This window comes from Cloeon dipterum, chromosome 2, assembly GCF_949628265.1.
Source record: "Cloeon dipterum chromosome 2, ieCloDipt1.1, whole genome shotgun sequence".
NCBI lineage: Eukaryota > Metazoa > Arthropoda > Insecta > Ephemeroptera > Baetidae > Cloeon > Cloeon dipterum.
In genome coordinates this window covers 9,540,649-9,556,663 of record NC_088787.1, presented here as the reverse complement: position 1 = coordinate 9,556,663, position 16,015 = coordinate 9,540,649, and the positions used below count along the sequence as shown (strand labels likewise).

The window sequence follows — 16,015 nt, the reverse complement described above, 5'->3', positions numbered from 1 at the left end:
GGAAGATACATTTTTAAAAATAATCGAAAAATATTTTTAGTTAATTATAGTGAATTTACTAGATGGAAATAAAATGTAGGGTTGAAATTGTATATAGTTGCGATCTGCATTAGCCAAAAAACAGACTGGCAGTGCGTGATAAAGTATATAGCATCTGGACGCAATAAAGCATTCACAATCAGTAAAAAATGACATTTTAGTTCTGCTTAATTCTGCCTGATTAACTTCATTCGATAATAAACATACATTTGAAATATGACACATGTTGATAAATGTGACAGTTCAAAGAAAATATATTGGATAATCGATCGGGAAGCTCAACCCTGCGCTGTTGTTGCCCAACCACTATTTCGCAACCACTTCTGTCAAGCTTCATATATATTTTCCAACAAGTTTCCCTGACACCATTTTTAAATAAAAAAATCCATTTGAAATAATTATAACACGGCGCAGAGACAAGGAACGCACATCGGTCGGGGGAGGCTGCGTGCTGCGATCAGTTGGAGTGGAGCACGGCTGAAGCGAGACGCGAGAGAGGGCGCGCACACAGCACACACATCTCGCAGCGGCGCCAGCAGTCTCGCGGCCTCGCCAGTCGGCAGTCGCGTCTCGTTGCGTGCAGTGCTCTCGGCCAGGCGCTCACAGACACCCATTCTCTCTTTATTCGTGCTTCAGCTGCTGCAGCCGCCGCCGAAGAAGCGCCGAAAGCAGAGCCGATCAGTCGTCGGACAGTGGCCGAGTTGCTCCGCCGATGGGCCTTCGGCAGCCCGCCAACGACCCCTTCTAGTCCGACAACTGAGTTTTCGTGAGCGTTTTAACGCGTCGTCAGGGAACAACAGGTTGCCCTGAGAAGCAGGCGTCGCACCGTACGACGGATCAGCCGATCGCTCGCTCCTTCGCTCGCAATGGCAGGTAAGGCAAACACGAAACCGTCGTCACACATTTACTTCTTCTTGTCTCGCGGAGACCCGGAAACTGCTTCGGGGGGACGTTCGAGATGGGTTTCTCTCAAGAATTTGAAACTTCACAGGCATCGTGTTGAATTTAATTATTTTTAAAACACTTTAAAAATAAAAATTATTATATTTATACTAGAATAAAATTAAATTTCGAAACGTTTTGATATCAGAGGAGTACGATCAACCTCACCTATATTTTAGAGGCCAATCAAAATAATTTTTTTATTGCACCTCAAGATTAATTGCAAGTCGTGCCGATTAATGTGACTCGCACTAGATATGACGATGACAATTATTATTTTTCAACGTCAACTCATTATTTGCTGAAAGTTGCCGAAAAAAGAGACCTTTTTACTATACAAGGGCGTGATCGAATTGTCCCCAAGCACGTATACGTACTGCCTCCCGCCGGGACTATCTCTTTCATGTTTTCCTCCAGACATTTGTTTGCTTTGAACAGCTAAATAAATACACAAATCAGTCAAATACTATAGCCGTGCCAGCTGAGTTCAAAGAGAAAGACCAAAGAGCACCGGAAAGAGTGTCTCAATACCCTGAAAAAGGTTCAGATTTTTTATTACAAATTTATCAACCTTTCACAAAACGTTGTCTCTGGATCTGGGAAGGATTTTTTAAAGCCTGAGAAATGACTCATCCTGCTCGTTTAATTAAAATCTTATGTAATCTCCTTAAGTAACTGTCGAAAACTCGTAACCGAAGCAAATTCCGGAGCCTTATTTTTTCTCGTTTTGCCAGCCTCTTGGCGCCACTTTGGCCGAAAGCCTGTGGCATGTCGTCGGCAGGAAAGGCCTACGAAATTAGCTGGCTCTCTCTGGTGTGTGTGTGTGTGCTGGTGCTGGGAGGCGAGTAGTGGGATTGACCTCATGCAGGCAGCGTTGGCCTTGACGCCAGCCTCCACAGCGAAAACCCTGTTCCCGGCGCTGCTTGGACCGCGCGAGAGCATTTTTCTCGCTGCTGGCCACACGAAACGGTTCTTTCCGACGAACAAACCACATGTGATGCGCTCTATAACGCACCTCAATCCTTCTGTTTCACTTTCCAACACACCCGAATTTTCTAGTTAAATTGGCCTGAACATTCTTAAAAACTGTTTCCGGATAAAAAATTGTGTTAACAATTAAATTTTTATTCACAGAGTGGATCTGTACTGCAAAATTCATTCAGAGGGGATTGCTACTGCAAAATCCTGGAAATACTTCTTTCCAATGCATGAACTCATCCCTTAGGATTCAGTTTGAGCCAAAATTGACTGTAAATTTTTTATAAAAATGGTCGCAAATTGGGGAGGACTGTCTCCTTACTTGATATCTTATTTTATTTCACAACAAATAATTTCTTTAAAACGCTGATGGACAGATCTCAACGAGAGGAATCGAAATCTGCCAAGAAAACATGGTAAAGAGCTGTAAATTTTGGATAACATTTTAATTTTAACTCTCTTTTTTAATATTGAAAATTGTAGAACACATTTTTTATCGATCAACTGCTTATTTCATCTAATAATTTTCAACTCTCGCCCTGTATCAATCACTTTTAAGTGATTTTACCTACGTACTACCTAAAATATTATCTAAAAATTGGGAAAATAATAAAAATTTGTCCAGAGTACCGTTAGAATTATTCAAAAAAAGTCGAACCAGTTGAAAATAATGATTTATTTCACGTGGAAGAAAATTTGCCTCATAATTAGCACACTAATTCATATATCGCAACAATAGGAATTGAAATCAAGCAAACAAATCATGAAAACACCGTTAAAATTTTTAAAAAATTCAGCACAAATCTAAAATTCAATTGTTATGTGGTTCTGGTCTAATTATTGCTCATTGTAGAGATGAATTGTTGCTAAATTCCGCAACTACTACTTGTTCGAAATTTAACGATCCATTCACTTTAAAGTTTAAAGGATAAAATCGATATAAAACTGTGGTCTAGACAAAGGAGTCGACAGAGTGTTGCTTTTCGGGCTGAGAATGAAGGCGCCTTTCAATATTTACCGGCTTTGAGAGCAACCACCGCAAAATTTATCCAGCAGCGTTCCACGTCGGCCGACTCGGCAATAATTTATGGGGTGTAGTGCAACGGCCGAAAACTAACTCTCTCGGCGGGCGGAGTGAATTTTTCAGCTCGGCACACACACGCGCGGTGCGACGGAATTTTCATTATTCTCGATTTACGACGTGTTGCAAACCACCAAATAGTTTTTCTATTATTAACAGTCAAGGGAGAGCGACTCAAAATCCAGTATTTATTCTGTGAGGTTTCGCTTAAAATGTTTCTTCAAGGCAAAAACTTTTGTTTGTAAAGTTTGCGCGGAGATAATTAAACGGGGAGTAAAGGGAAGGACTGTTTTGGCCCAGAAACGACTGCAAGTGTCTCGGAATTTACAACAACTGTAAGCAGCAGAGATTTTTAAACCCTGTTCTCTCCACAAAAGGCAAAAAGTAGACGTGCATCGCGAGAGAGAAAGAGGAGCAGGTGTGCAAATGGTGCGGTCTCGCCAATGCAGCCTTTAATTGCTAAACAAACGCCTGGAAATTTATAACGTTGTGTCTGCATGTGTTTGCATTTGCAAATGCACTCACGCCGCTAAAATGGAAAAGCATCCAGCGATTGAATGCATAAAATGCAATAGAGTCTGCGGCAGCCGCCATAAATGCAATTGGACCGATTGCAACTTTTGCATATGATATTTGACTGCGGCGGGGGCATAGCGTGCCGGGCAACAGCTTGCAACTTTATGGCGGAGACGCCAAGAAATGGATGCAAACGCCGCTCGCTGCTCGAGCCAACTTCCTTCCGTTGCACCAGCTGCCGCCACGCAAGCTCTTGCGATTCGGGTCTTTCGCCTTTTCGTTTGCAAAACTCTGGAAAAACAATTCGCAGACACCGAGTGAAATGAGGGAAATGCTTGCCTGAAATGAGAAACGTAAATAGCGTCTCTTAACAAAGAATAGAGAAAATGCAGAAATGAAATTGGCATGATTGATTTGATTTATACAAATCTGCTAGACTCATTATAATGCTTTTACATTTAGTAAAAATCTTAAAACTGTTACAATTACCAAATGTTTTGCTTGAAAATCATAACTGATAAAATAAATAATAAGCTTTATTTTTATTTTTAAAATATATTTTTTCATATTTTAAAATATTTTTACAATTATTCATATTTAAAATTTTTATTCTAAAACATAACAAATTGTTTTTATAAACTAGTCGCCAAGTGACTGTTTTTAAAGACCTTTAAACAGAAATGATATTCGACTTAAGGATTAACAATTTAAGAGAATTGACTTGAAGAACAATTTAAATTAGAAAAGAATTTACCCGATTGAGCCGGGTCCTTCACAATTAAACGCTCGGAACAATTAACATGCGACTTGTTGGCTCGAGTGTCCGGCGAAAACTAATTTAAATTCAAAATCTCTCTCTCTGTTGCATTAACGAATTTCTAACAATCATTAATAACAATACCCTAGACTAAAAATGAAAAAGGAGTGGGAGCTCGGCTCCGCAACCACTACACAGTTAATTTATAAATAAAATCTTTTTATATTGGAAATGGTCCAATTTTGGAATCTACTGAATACTTGAATAGTAATTTGATGTTCTTGGTTCCATTTGAATGCAGGCGTTTTAAATTGTAGAAACATTTACTTAAATCTATGATAAATACCAAGACCCTGAAAGTTAACAGAGGTAGACCTGAGTAATTAATCTCACAAAATTATTGAGGGGGAATTGAAGAATTCTCAGTTTCCTGATAACATGAAAAGAGGATAATCACAGCAGTTTAAATTATTGCGATTGAATGGCACAAGCAGAGATTGTTTTTGTCGGCGCGGAAATTGGAAATTAACAAGCTCGGCGGCGCGAGTAGCATTGTATTGCAAATAGAAGCTCATGAATATGCACGAATCCATTTCTCTGATTTATTCATTTAATCCGCACGGCTCGCAGTTCAATCGTTTTGTAAATATTAAATAATGCAGATTCCGATTTGCATCAACCCCCATTGACCCAGATGAAAACGGCCGGGTTGATCGGTGGAAAACAGCTGCCAGCCGCCATTTTCCCCCAGAATGCAAATGACGCCCGAAATCGCTATCGACAAAGTAATTTATCCCCGGCCGAAATAATGACAGCTTTCAAATCACAATTTTTCCAATTCGATTGCCATCTGAAATGACCGCCTGAATTGCTGCTCTTCGTGAAACGAGAAATTTGATTCGTTGAGCCGAAAAATTTTCGTTGCAAAAATAATTGGAAAATGTATGATTGTTTGTATTTTTTCAATTTATAAACATCACGAAAATGTCTGTTATTTCATATTGAAAGATTCATATGTTTGATATTTGTTTAGTGTTTTTGCTCTTTAAAAATTGAAGTTGGCCGTCAGGGAGCCCAACTTTTTCTTTTATTTTGATAATTAAAATTAAAAAAAGGAAAGAATTTTGTAGAAACCACCAGTACGCGCAGATATGGCGTTTGGTGGATTGCGGCGGGAAGATACAAACGTAAAATGAAATAGGCTTGGAAAATTTATCGTGAAAATACCTGCAAAACAATCAATTTTTGTTCTTATTAATTTAATACCAGCTGATTACCCCGGTAATTAGCGAATCGACCAATAGATGGCACATCAGGCTAATGGGAATGTAACAAAATACGCGGGAATGAAATTATTACGTTGGCACTTCTCTTTTTTGACGCTTCTGATTCGCCGCTGGACTGTCTCCTGATTGGCCTCCATTATTTCGAAGCCATATTGACTTCTGCCCGGCGGGAACAAACACAGATCGCAAACCGGCCCCTGTTGGTAAGATAACATGGCCCTGATTCTTATAAAATTCTGGAATGGCTAGCCGAGAAATATTTGTGCAACCACAATTAAACCTTCAAATCTAAAATGATGTAAATAACCATTACAAGGATCCAAATTAACCTTCATGGGCCAAAAGACACCTTCCATTTCCTCAGAAAACAATGCAAATCTGGACCTTTCTCTCGCGAATCACAGAAATATTTCTTGCAACTTCGAATAAAGCACGTTATCTCTGTTGGTGACAAAAAGTTTCGACATCGACCTATTTTTCCCTTATATATACTTGTGGCTGAAAAATGGCAAATGAGACTTGCACGTTTTAGTGCTAAAAATCCGTCATCGTTAAGAAAAAATGGCACTAACGGCGACCATATTTCTCAAGGAAAGCGCTTGATGTCGTGTGCAATGCGCCCGCTGCAACTCCTGCAATGCATTTCTCCTTCTTTTAGCGCTCATAAATTCTGATCGTCTTTCCCAGGCGTGGGTAGCCGCCATTTGTCTTTATTTTGCGATGGTCAAACGTTGGAAAAAAGAAATAAAGCTAATGAAATGTACTGAATCAAGTTTTAAAATTTAATTTATAAAAATTCGGCATATAATTTTAGATTGTGACCGAATTATATTTAAATTTATTTTGCTATGATTTTCAAGTAAAAAATGACAAAGATTGCGTTATGTATATTTCAGGCGTACAATATAAAATCCTTTTCGCCTTGGCATTTTTTCGTATTTTCCCCTCCAAAACTCAATTTCCCTGACTTTTGCAGTTTAGGCGGTGGGTGGTGGCCCTTTAGAGCGAGTGTATACGGGGGCACGGCGTCGGCCGGGCAGATTGAAACGGGATATATTACGTCAAAAATGGTGGCCGAGATGAGGCAAACGCTCGTTTTCCCGGCACCAGAGAAAATTGCTCCTTCTTTTTCACTGTCTGATTCAGGGCGAGTTGCAGACCCAAATTGCATTTCACGCTCCACCGAGCTCTTTATGCCGCCATGATTGCGAATATACATTTTTCAGTAGCCGAAATGATCAGTTTTTTGCGGGGGAAAATGTTCCAATTACCGAGAATGATGAATGTCGATTCGGGCTAAAGCTCGCTCGAGCGGTCTTGAATATAAAATGAATTGATGAACCCTCGATTAGATGGGAAAGTAACTGGTAACTGAGAAATGGATTTTTAATGAAAGCCAAAGCCTCTTCTTTTTTTCCGAGAAAGTAGTCCATTTAATTAAGCTGTAAAAAGGATTGGAAGGAAAAGAGAGATGAAATGTTGGAGATAGAGTTTCTGTAATTATTTCGACCACAAACTGAAAAGTGACCGTGATATCAGAGATATCATTATTTTTTTAGAAAGGTTTAAGGGAGCGATCAAAGTGGGTTACTCATTATTATCAGAGTGCAGTGAAAGGGAGTGGCCGATTTTAACAGAAAGACACTGCACGTGTGTGTGTTTGTGTTATGCGAAAGTGAATGATGGCTGCAGCCGATCCAGACGCGGTTGCAAAAGGTTATTTATAATTCAAGAATCCATTAGAGAGATTGGAATTGGAAACTAATGGAAGAGTATTTATGTATTATTTGAGTTCAACAACAAATCAACTATTATAGTCAATCAAAATCAGAAGTTATTGCAACGTAATCAAATATTCTTGCTGTAAATGCCAAAATGAATGAATTAATTAAACTACGTTCACCTGTATTACCAAAATTCATCACAGCAACAAAAAAATATGTTAGTCGCAAATCACGTAGTTTAAATTGTCGAATGGCTTAGCTTGGTACAAAAAAATATGAATAGAATTCTGAACCGGCGATCAATCGAAAACGTCTGACTTCTCATCGCTGGGCGACAATCGAAAAGAGGAAAAGACGAAATCGTCTCCCTCCCTGTGTAATTCAACTCTCCCTCACAAATTAATATTTATAAAATACCCTCTGAGAAATTTTAATCCATAAAATTATGTTTCTTCTAACATGAGAAATAAGAAAGGACCAAAAATATAATTATGTTCTCTTCTGATTGCAGTTTCACAAGAGTACAAATGGTTAGCTATTTTTTTAGTTTACCAAAGAGTTTTTAATTAATTTTAATGAAATTTATATTATAATTATAAAAATATTTTTAAATTAAAAAGTTGAATTTAAATGTATTTTATTGTGATTAAAAATTTGTTATTTAATATTTGCTCACAACATTTTATAATAAATTTATTGTTAGATAAATTTGACTTATTTTTTATTTTAATAATTAAGATGAAATACACATAATTACGCATGTTGTGCGTATTTTGTATTTTCTGTAATCTGTATCTCTTTTACTTATTTTAAAATTTACTTATATGCCACTTTTAACTATAAAAAAATCTCAGCTTTCCGCAGCAGAAATATAAAAGCATTCATTTTTCCTATTTCAATCTCATTTGGCAAATCCTCATCGTTTCAAAGCTAGAAATTCCCGTCTCTCGCCAAGGCCTGGAATAAATTCAGCTTGTATTGTCGGATTATCTGAAATGGGAAACTCCTCTTATCTGCAGTACAGCACAATTAAACGTGGCGAAATTGCGAAACTCGCTGGCCGTTACATCAAAACTACTGCAATGGTTTTCCGAGATTGCCCGCGCCTTGCGAGCGAAATGCTAATGCCGGCCGAGCAAGCGGCCAACGTTCTGGAACGGCAGACACGTGTGTGACTCGTCCAAATGCTGAAAGAAATGAGAAAAACTGAAAAAAACGGGGCATAAATCACGTAAGAGATTAAAGTTAAATAACAATTTTCTATCTTGAGAATCACTCCAATGATGCTATATAATTACACGTATTTGTTCTGACGAGAAACAAAAAAGGGTTTGACCTTTGGCGTGCGCGTAATTATCGTAGCGCCGCAATCGCTTTCTTCGTTCTCACGCAGCTAATGTAAATTACAATTAACACTCTTCATGCTGTCGTTCGGCAAGACTATAGTGTTGGATCTTTTTTTGTGTTTCGATGATGCGCGGTTTCGATTAATCATTGCCTCCGGGCTGTGTGATTTCTCTAATTTTGTGCGTTTGTAGCCTCAGCTGCCATGTAATTTTTGTCTCACAATCGGCGACTGTCATTATTGCGTCATTAATATTTAATAGCTTCCTTTGCAGTCTAGAAGGATTGTTAAATTCTTAGGCAAACAATGAATTAACAGCAAAACAATTTTTTTTTTCGAGAGATGCGTAACTTCGCATGGTCTTTTCCGCGTTAGAAATTGTGTAAGTGAATCGAGAAAAGGTTGGTTGGCTTGGCGTGTGGCTGGCTGAAGATCACCGCGAAAGAATGCACTTTCCCCCGGGAAACGGAACAAGTAGGCTCTTCTTATTTTATGGGAAGACAGCCAAAATCCTTATTTGCAAGCGTGCAGCTGGAGAAAATGCATGTCAAGGATTGTTTTACTAGCAAATCTCGAATTAGCTTTTCTGTCAATCGGCAGGCAGGCTTTCAGGCAGGCAGGAAGGAAAAACCACTTTCTTATTAGGCAAGGGCCGTTATTCGCACTCTTTCCAGCAGCACACACGACGCGCAATTCGGAATTCAGCACGAGACCGGCGGCAGCAGATGCTCTCTCGATCAAACTTATTTGCTTGGGCTTCCAATTTTATATTTACGGCCTGCTAGGAGGGATTCGCGAATGTCAAGTAGGTGATTTGCATTTTGCTTTTAATAAAATCAGCTAGATTTGTATTTCACCGGCTCATCTGCAAGTCTGATTGCAGTTTACGATCTACTTCGGTTACTAATGGGAAAGGAAATATTCAGCTAATAGGAATAAAAATTTACTCTTTCTAAAACGAAGATGAGAGCTGTGACATAAAGTTGTCGTTGCTCCAAAAAATTTAATTTAATAGGCGAAGAGTAAAACTCAAATACAGCGGGGACCAGATTCGTGCGACGCGCAGATATGGCGTCCAGTGGAGTATGGCAAGAAAAAACGGTCACGTGAAAATGCGCGAAAAGAACCAAGTTTTCATCAATATTGAGACATAATTTGCATTAATTGTACTAATTGTTTCTTTTGGATCGTAAAAACAAACTCTTGACACTCGTACGGCAATCCAAAGAGAGCTTTTTATTCCCACTTTCAGACGCCATCTTGGATCTGCGCAGTGGGAACCAATTTTATCGCACATCTGGCCCGCGCTGCGCAAATATAAATTTCAAACGTTTTATTCAAAATGGTTATCACTTCCTTAAAAAGATGTTCAAGGCTAAATTCCATCCATTATAAATTTTTTATAAAATTAATGAGCAAATAAATTTAAATTACATGTTTTAACTTGCAAAAACCCCACTCTCTTGGACCTAAAAACCATTTAAAACATGTTTATCTGGCAAATTTGCAAGTCCAGTGTCTATTTACGGCTTAGGGGGACCTTGTTAAACTGGAATAATAGGAGGAAAAAAGGCGAATAGTAGCGCAGACGAAAATGCGTTGCATAAACGCTCGGCCGCATTAACTGTTATTGTATGTAACACACGGCCAGAGGCTCGCTGCGGGCGAAGCAAATTATAGTGATTCACGTACGTTCAGTACTCGTACTCGCTGCTCGCATTGAACTAATTCAGCCTCGATTAATTGCATTCTAGCAGGCAGCAACCCCAGGCGCTGCAAAATGCTCCGCATTCGCGCAGCAAAAGTTAATTGATTTTGCAATATCTCGTTATTTTTAACCGCAAAACTTTGAGCTGTTTAGCTTGTTGATACGGGGATAATTATTGTTGTAATCGCTGCAAACACTCGGCCTTTCTCACCTCTGTTTATATGTATGGCAGTGAATCCGATGATTTTTTTCAAGGTGGGGCGGGCCTCTCATTCTCCTATTGTAATATGAAATGTTGTTTGACTGATGATATTTTAAAAGAGACAAGGAACAGGATTAATCAGGGTCACCTTGCTAAATTTTTCTGATCTAGATTATTTTTACAATAGCAAGAAATGATTTTAATAATGGGAATATCCCATGCTATACTTTTAACCAGCGTCACTCAAAATAATTTTTTACCTGCATAAATTTCAGATTGGGAAAATTATTTCAAGGATTCCAACGTCATACGTTTTCCAGGTAAAAAACAAGATTTAAGGAAATGAAAAGTTTTATTGTTGTGTGAGCAACAGTATGTATAATAATGGTCCCTAACACATGGTTTTCTGAGAAAACGAAGCATAAAAAGTACACCTCTAGAATCAGATCATCTTGAGGTTGCTTAAGAACGGCTCAAATTAAAGCTAATTACAATCTCTGTTTTTAATACCTGTGCTAAAAAATATATCAATATACAAACACAATTAAAAGTGTCAACTTTCATTAATTTGTCATAAATTATCTTGATAAGCTGTGATGACCAAAAGTGTAGATCAACTGACAAATTGTGCAAATCTTTAAATGATAATTTTTTATTGGCATTACTCAGAAACCAAAAAGAAAAAAAATAATGATAAAAATTGAAGAGTTAATTCAATATAAAAAATTCTCTTGAAAAGCAGAGGTGATAAAACTTGAAAGATGTTGATCTAATAACACCGGCAAATTGCATGGCTTAGTTATGATAAGAGATTAAGGCACTTCTTTAATTGGCACTGGTTCATATGCAATCGGATTAATGGGAATAACGGTCGTAAATAAAAATGTTTGACGTCACTATTTTGGCTAATAAAAATTGAATTTTTTTCGAGAAACCGCTTTATTACATACCAGGACGATTGAATATTTTTCCTCCTAAAATCAAGACGCTGTTTTACCAAACAAATTAAAATTTTCGCTTTCTGGCTGTCCATCCAAAGAGAGAGCAAAATAGGATTAAATGCGTACCAGCATGAATGTCGGCCGAAAACCAATTACAAGCGACAACCCTTTTCATGAGGATTAGTTTTGACACAATCCAATTTCAGTGCGAATCCATTACGATTCCGTTATCCGAAACAACGCGGCTGTTAATTGCGGCAAAACGGCCGATTATATCGAGATGAGCCTGTCGGTGCGAGCAACCGACCTGTACCGCGTCGGTCATTGCGCAATGCGATTTCCTTTCTTCAACAGTTGCGATTATGGGTTTAGCAGGTGCGTGCAGGCTGGCAGGCAGGCAGCTATACGCACGTGCGAATAACAGTGCCATTAAGCAGCGACGTTTGTTGTGCTGAGCGCGTAATTGATCAGAAAAGGAGCGGATAATCGTTCAATGTCATTAGTCCGTCTTTCCGCTACTGCAGGGTCCATTCGTTCGGATCAGAGCGGTAATAAAATCGGGCCGCAATAAACTTGTCTTGATGAAAATAAAATCCGATTAGTGCAGGGGAGAATAAAGGATGGTAAATTCTCTCTGTAGCCCTTTGGGCCCTGTGCAAAAATAATTTATCGGGAATAATAATTTTTTTACAGAAAAAAAATCTCCTGGTTCCTGGATTTCATCAGCTCTAACTCTTATTATTGCAGAGTTTCAATAAATTTTATATTTTTGTTAAAATAAATATTTTTTTGTCTAAATTCCCTATTTTTAATTATGAATGAATGTGCTATGTCGAATAAAAAATGATTGGTACGTATTTAAATACACTTTTTGTTTCAACAAAATTGCACTCCTGTATTTAAAAAAGAAACCACCCCCAGAGAGAATGATGAAATTGTAGCCCTTGTGAAATTTGCACAGAAGTGTTTAACAATAAATGTGGAAATTTGATTTGACGCTGATGAAACAGGGAGAGCAATTAATTATCCTGCGGCATTTCGAAATGAAAAGCATTTTCAATGGAGTATATTTATTCCCTTTTGTTGGTTTTCTATTAAAAATCGAATCCAGCAGCAGCGCGTGGGCTGGCCTCGTCTGTTATTTAAAATAATTTTCGATTTCAAAAAAAACAAGAGAACGCTTTTGCAGAAGATAATTAAAATTCCATAGCAGCGCCATGCTGAATCCCAATCTTTTTTTGCTGCGCTGGCTGGCAACACGGCTGCTTAAGCGGCATTTTTTTATGCCGCCAAAAACGAGGAGAAATCTGTTACGAGAGACACTCTGCAGCTGTCATGCGTCCCTGCTTTTGCGTGCGACACATAATTGCCGCTTTTGTGAGCACAATTAGGGAGCGGAAAGTGATAAGCATCCTTTTTTTTTGCTTTGTTATTTGCATGCACGCAAATTTCCGCAAAATTCACACTTTCCATTAAGTCATGCATGCATGGGATATGCTTTTTTATTACCTAATGAGTGTTTTGTCAAAAGTTCTGGTACAGTGCCTCTCATGAATAGACTATAAATTTTTAAATGCAGATTACTGTAACTTTAAACCTAATGTTTTATTTTAAATGCATCATAAATTATTCTCAGGATTTAACGGTCAGACAAAAATGTTTTCAATATGATACTGTTGCCCAGCGGGGACCAGATTCGTGCGATGCCGGTGGAATATGGCGGGAAAAAACAGTCACGTGGAAATGCGCGAAAGGAACCAAGTTTTGGTCGATATTGTGACATAATTTGCATTACTCTTAACTAACTGTGTCTTTTGGATCGTAAAAACAAACTCTTGACACTCGTACGGGAATCCAAAGAGAGCTTTTTGTTTCCTACATTCAGACATCATCTTGGATCTGCGCAGTGCGAACCAATTTTATCGCACATCTGGCCTCCGCTGACAAAATGCTTAGCGACAAAAAGCTCTTAAACCAAGGTGTTTAACTCGACCCTTTAACCTAGCGTCAGGTAATTTGACAGCTAAATAAATTGAATCAGAATTATATTCACAATCAGTAAAAAAGTCATTCTTTACGTCCAATAGGAGAAAGATGATAATTTAATTTGATTCATAAAAAATTCTAATTAATTAAATATCGATTAGGTTGCGTAAGGTGTGTGGGATAACAAAGGTGCGGAATGACTTCCAAGTTTTACTGACAAGAGTTGGCGTCGACCTACAAAGCGGCATCTTGATGTCTCTGGGCCGTTGATGGCACTAATGATGAGGCAGCGAGATTTTCACTTTTCGCTCTTGCGCGGCAGCTAACTCGAATCACTCAGTCAGTTTAGTCGAGCGATCCTGAAATTTTGATGCGATGTCGACACACACACACGGCGGCGGCGGTTGCTCCAGTACCGGCGGCACGCGGATGGGATAATTAATCTCCATCTCGGCTCCCGCGACATTTAACACCCATTTACAAACACGAGCGATGAGGCAATTAGCGGGAATCAAATCGTCAGAACGTCAAAATAGCTCATACATTGCGATAGATAAGATAAAAAGGATCGGTCCTTTTATAGGGCTTCGCAGAAAAGGAGATCCGTGCGTCTAAACCTTTTCCGTGTGCGGTGTGAAATTACATTATCCCAAAAGCCACTTGACGGGATATGTTATCAAAACTTGCTCGACGTGCCTGCATGATTGAAGTCGGCGAAATCGCTTTCCGAAGCCCTGTGTGTGTGTGTGTGCGATGCAAAATTCAATTTATTGCTCCATCGGCAGCAGACGTACGGTGGTGCTGCGGTGGCGGCCAAAAAGAGTTCGCGCAGATAAGGTGCGACCGCCGCGAATTAATGGTCTCGCCCGCCCGCCCACCCGCCGATTTGCTGCCAAAAACCCAAAGACAGCTTTACATCCGACAATTTTTTTGCGTCTGCGTCGCGCCGGGAAATTAATGAACGCAGACTCCATTCGGAAAACTGATACAACCATCAGGATGAAAACCTGCAATGCTCGATTTGAGATCGATTGGTGAAGCGGGATAAAAATAGAAGTTGCTTTATCTTACAAGAGCGAGTTCCGTTGAAAGAAATGAAGAAGTAAAATCTACAGAATAAAAAAAGTCCAATTTTTCACTGAGGCTTGGAAAACTATATTAGAGTGTACAATTTTTTATTGATGAATTTAAGAATACATGTATGTAAAACATCTAATTAATTGAACGCTTGTTTAAATCAAGTTCTTTGAAATATATATCTTTTAAATCGTATTTTAATTTAAAAAAATATAAAACATGAAACGTATTTTTCCCATGACTCGATTCCACGACTGGATCAAACGGTAAATTTTCCTAAAATACTGCCAAAGACCATTTTGTTTGCGAGTATGACTTACAAACTACTAAAATATAAAGATTATTTTGGTCTAAAATCCACAACAAACTTTGAGTGCATTAAAACACAAAGCAGAAATCTTCAGAATGAATAAATTGAACAAAAAATTGTCATTAACAGCTCGTAAGAAGATCCTATTCATAAAGTTAAGCAAAAAATGATAAAAATAACTGTTTTATTTTGAAAATTTTCTATCTTAAAAAAGAAATCGGGTGATCTGAGCAATAAATATCCTTTTTGGCACACTCTTTGAATCACAGCTGGTCCAGGAGTCTAATCTTTCACGCTTTCTGTGACCTTTGGCTTGAAAAAGAGGACATACGACTCCAAAAGTTAATCTTCCGGAAAAAGAGCTTATAAAATATCCCGGAATTATTCGTATTAAAGGGAGCAGAAAATGCCTCGGTTTTGTCCCCGTGGCTTTGTTGTATATGTGTGAGTTTGGTTTTACTCTTTTTTAAAATGAGCCTCTGGAGGCGTCTCGAATTAAGTGCACAGGCGAAAAGCGAACGGCTCATTTGACCTCTTGTGCACACAGAAGGAGAGGAGAAAGAAATTTATGCGCTTCTCTCTCCCAGCCGGATACAGCTCGCATGAAAAATGGCTTGAGAGAGTATATATTATTATATTCCTTTTTGCATCGGATTGCGAAAGGACGGGCTGTTGTATTAAATATTGTGCCGCCATAATTTTCGATCAGAAGGAGGGGCTGCGTGTTTGCCGGGCGCAAACTCCTGTGTTTGCCTTTTCCTGGCGTAAATATTTCGACTCAATTCCGCGTCAGCAATCCATTGGGATTGTTTGTGCCATCAAAAGTCGCTCAGCGGCGCGGCAGCTATAATTTCGCGGAAACCGTGGCATCCTTCTGCGTCGCGAGATGAATGCTAGCCGGCCGACAAAAAATCTGGATCACCAGACGACCGTCTATAATGGCGTTCAAATGGATGTGGCGAGGATGAAATGAGCCACGCTCGCGGCCGGGGATGAAAAGCTGCTTGCTGCTCTCGCCCGGCAAAAACCTGCAGAGAAAAGAGGCAAAACGAGCATCTTGAGTCCTAAATGTGAGCTCTTATACTGGGAGGAAAAACTTGAAAGTCATTTTTAGGGCCGTGAA

The 16,015-nt window shown here is 38.9% G+C and overlaps 1 protein-coding gene across 1 annotated transcript in view; it reads left to right on the top strand.

Annotated features, from left to right (window-relative positions):
• The first annotated feature begins 581 nt into the window (after positions 1 to 581).
• The window catches only part of LOC135935988 (uncharacterized), a 70,673-nt gene continuing 55,239 nt past the window's right edge, over positions 582 to 16,015 (top strand). The window contains exon 1 of the mRNA XM_065478644.1: positions 582 to 912. Coding sequence (XP_065334716.1) covers positions 906 to 912 — 7 coding nt within the window. The 5' untranslated portion in view covers positions 582 to 905. The remainder of the gene's footprint in view (positions 913 to 16,015) is intronic.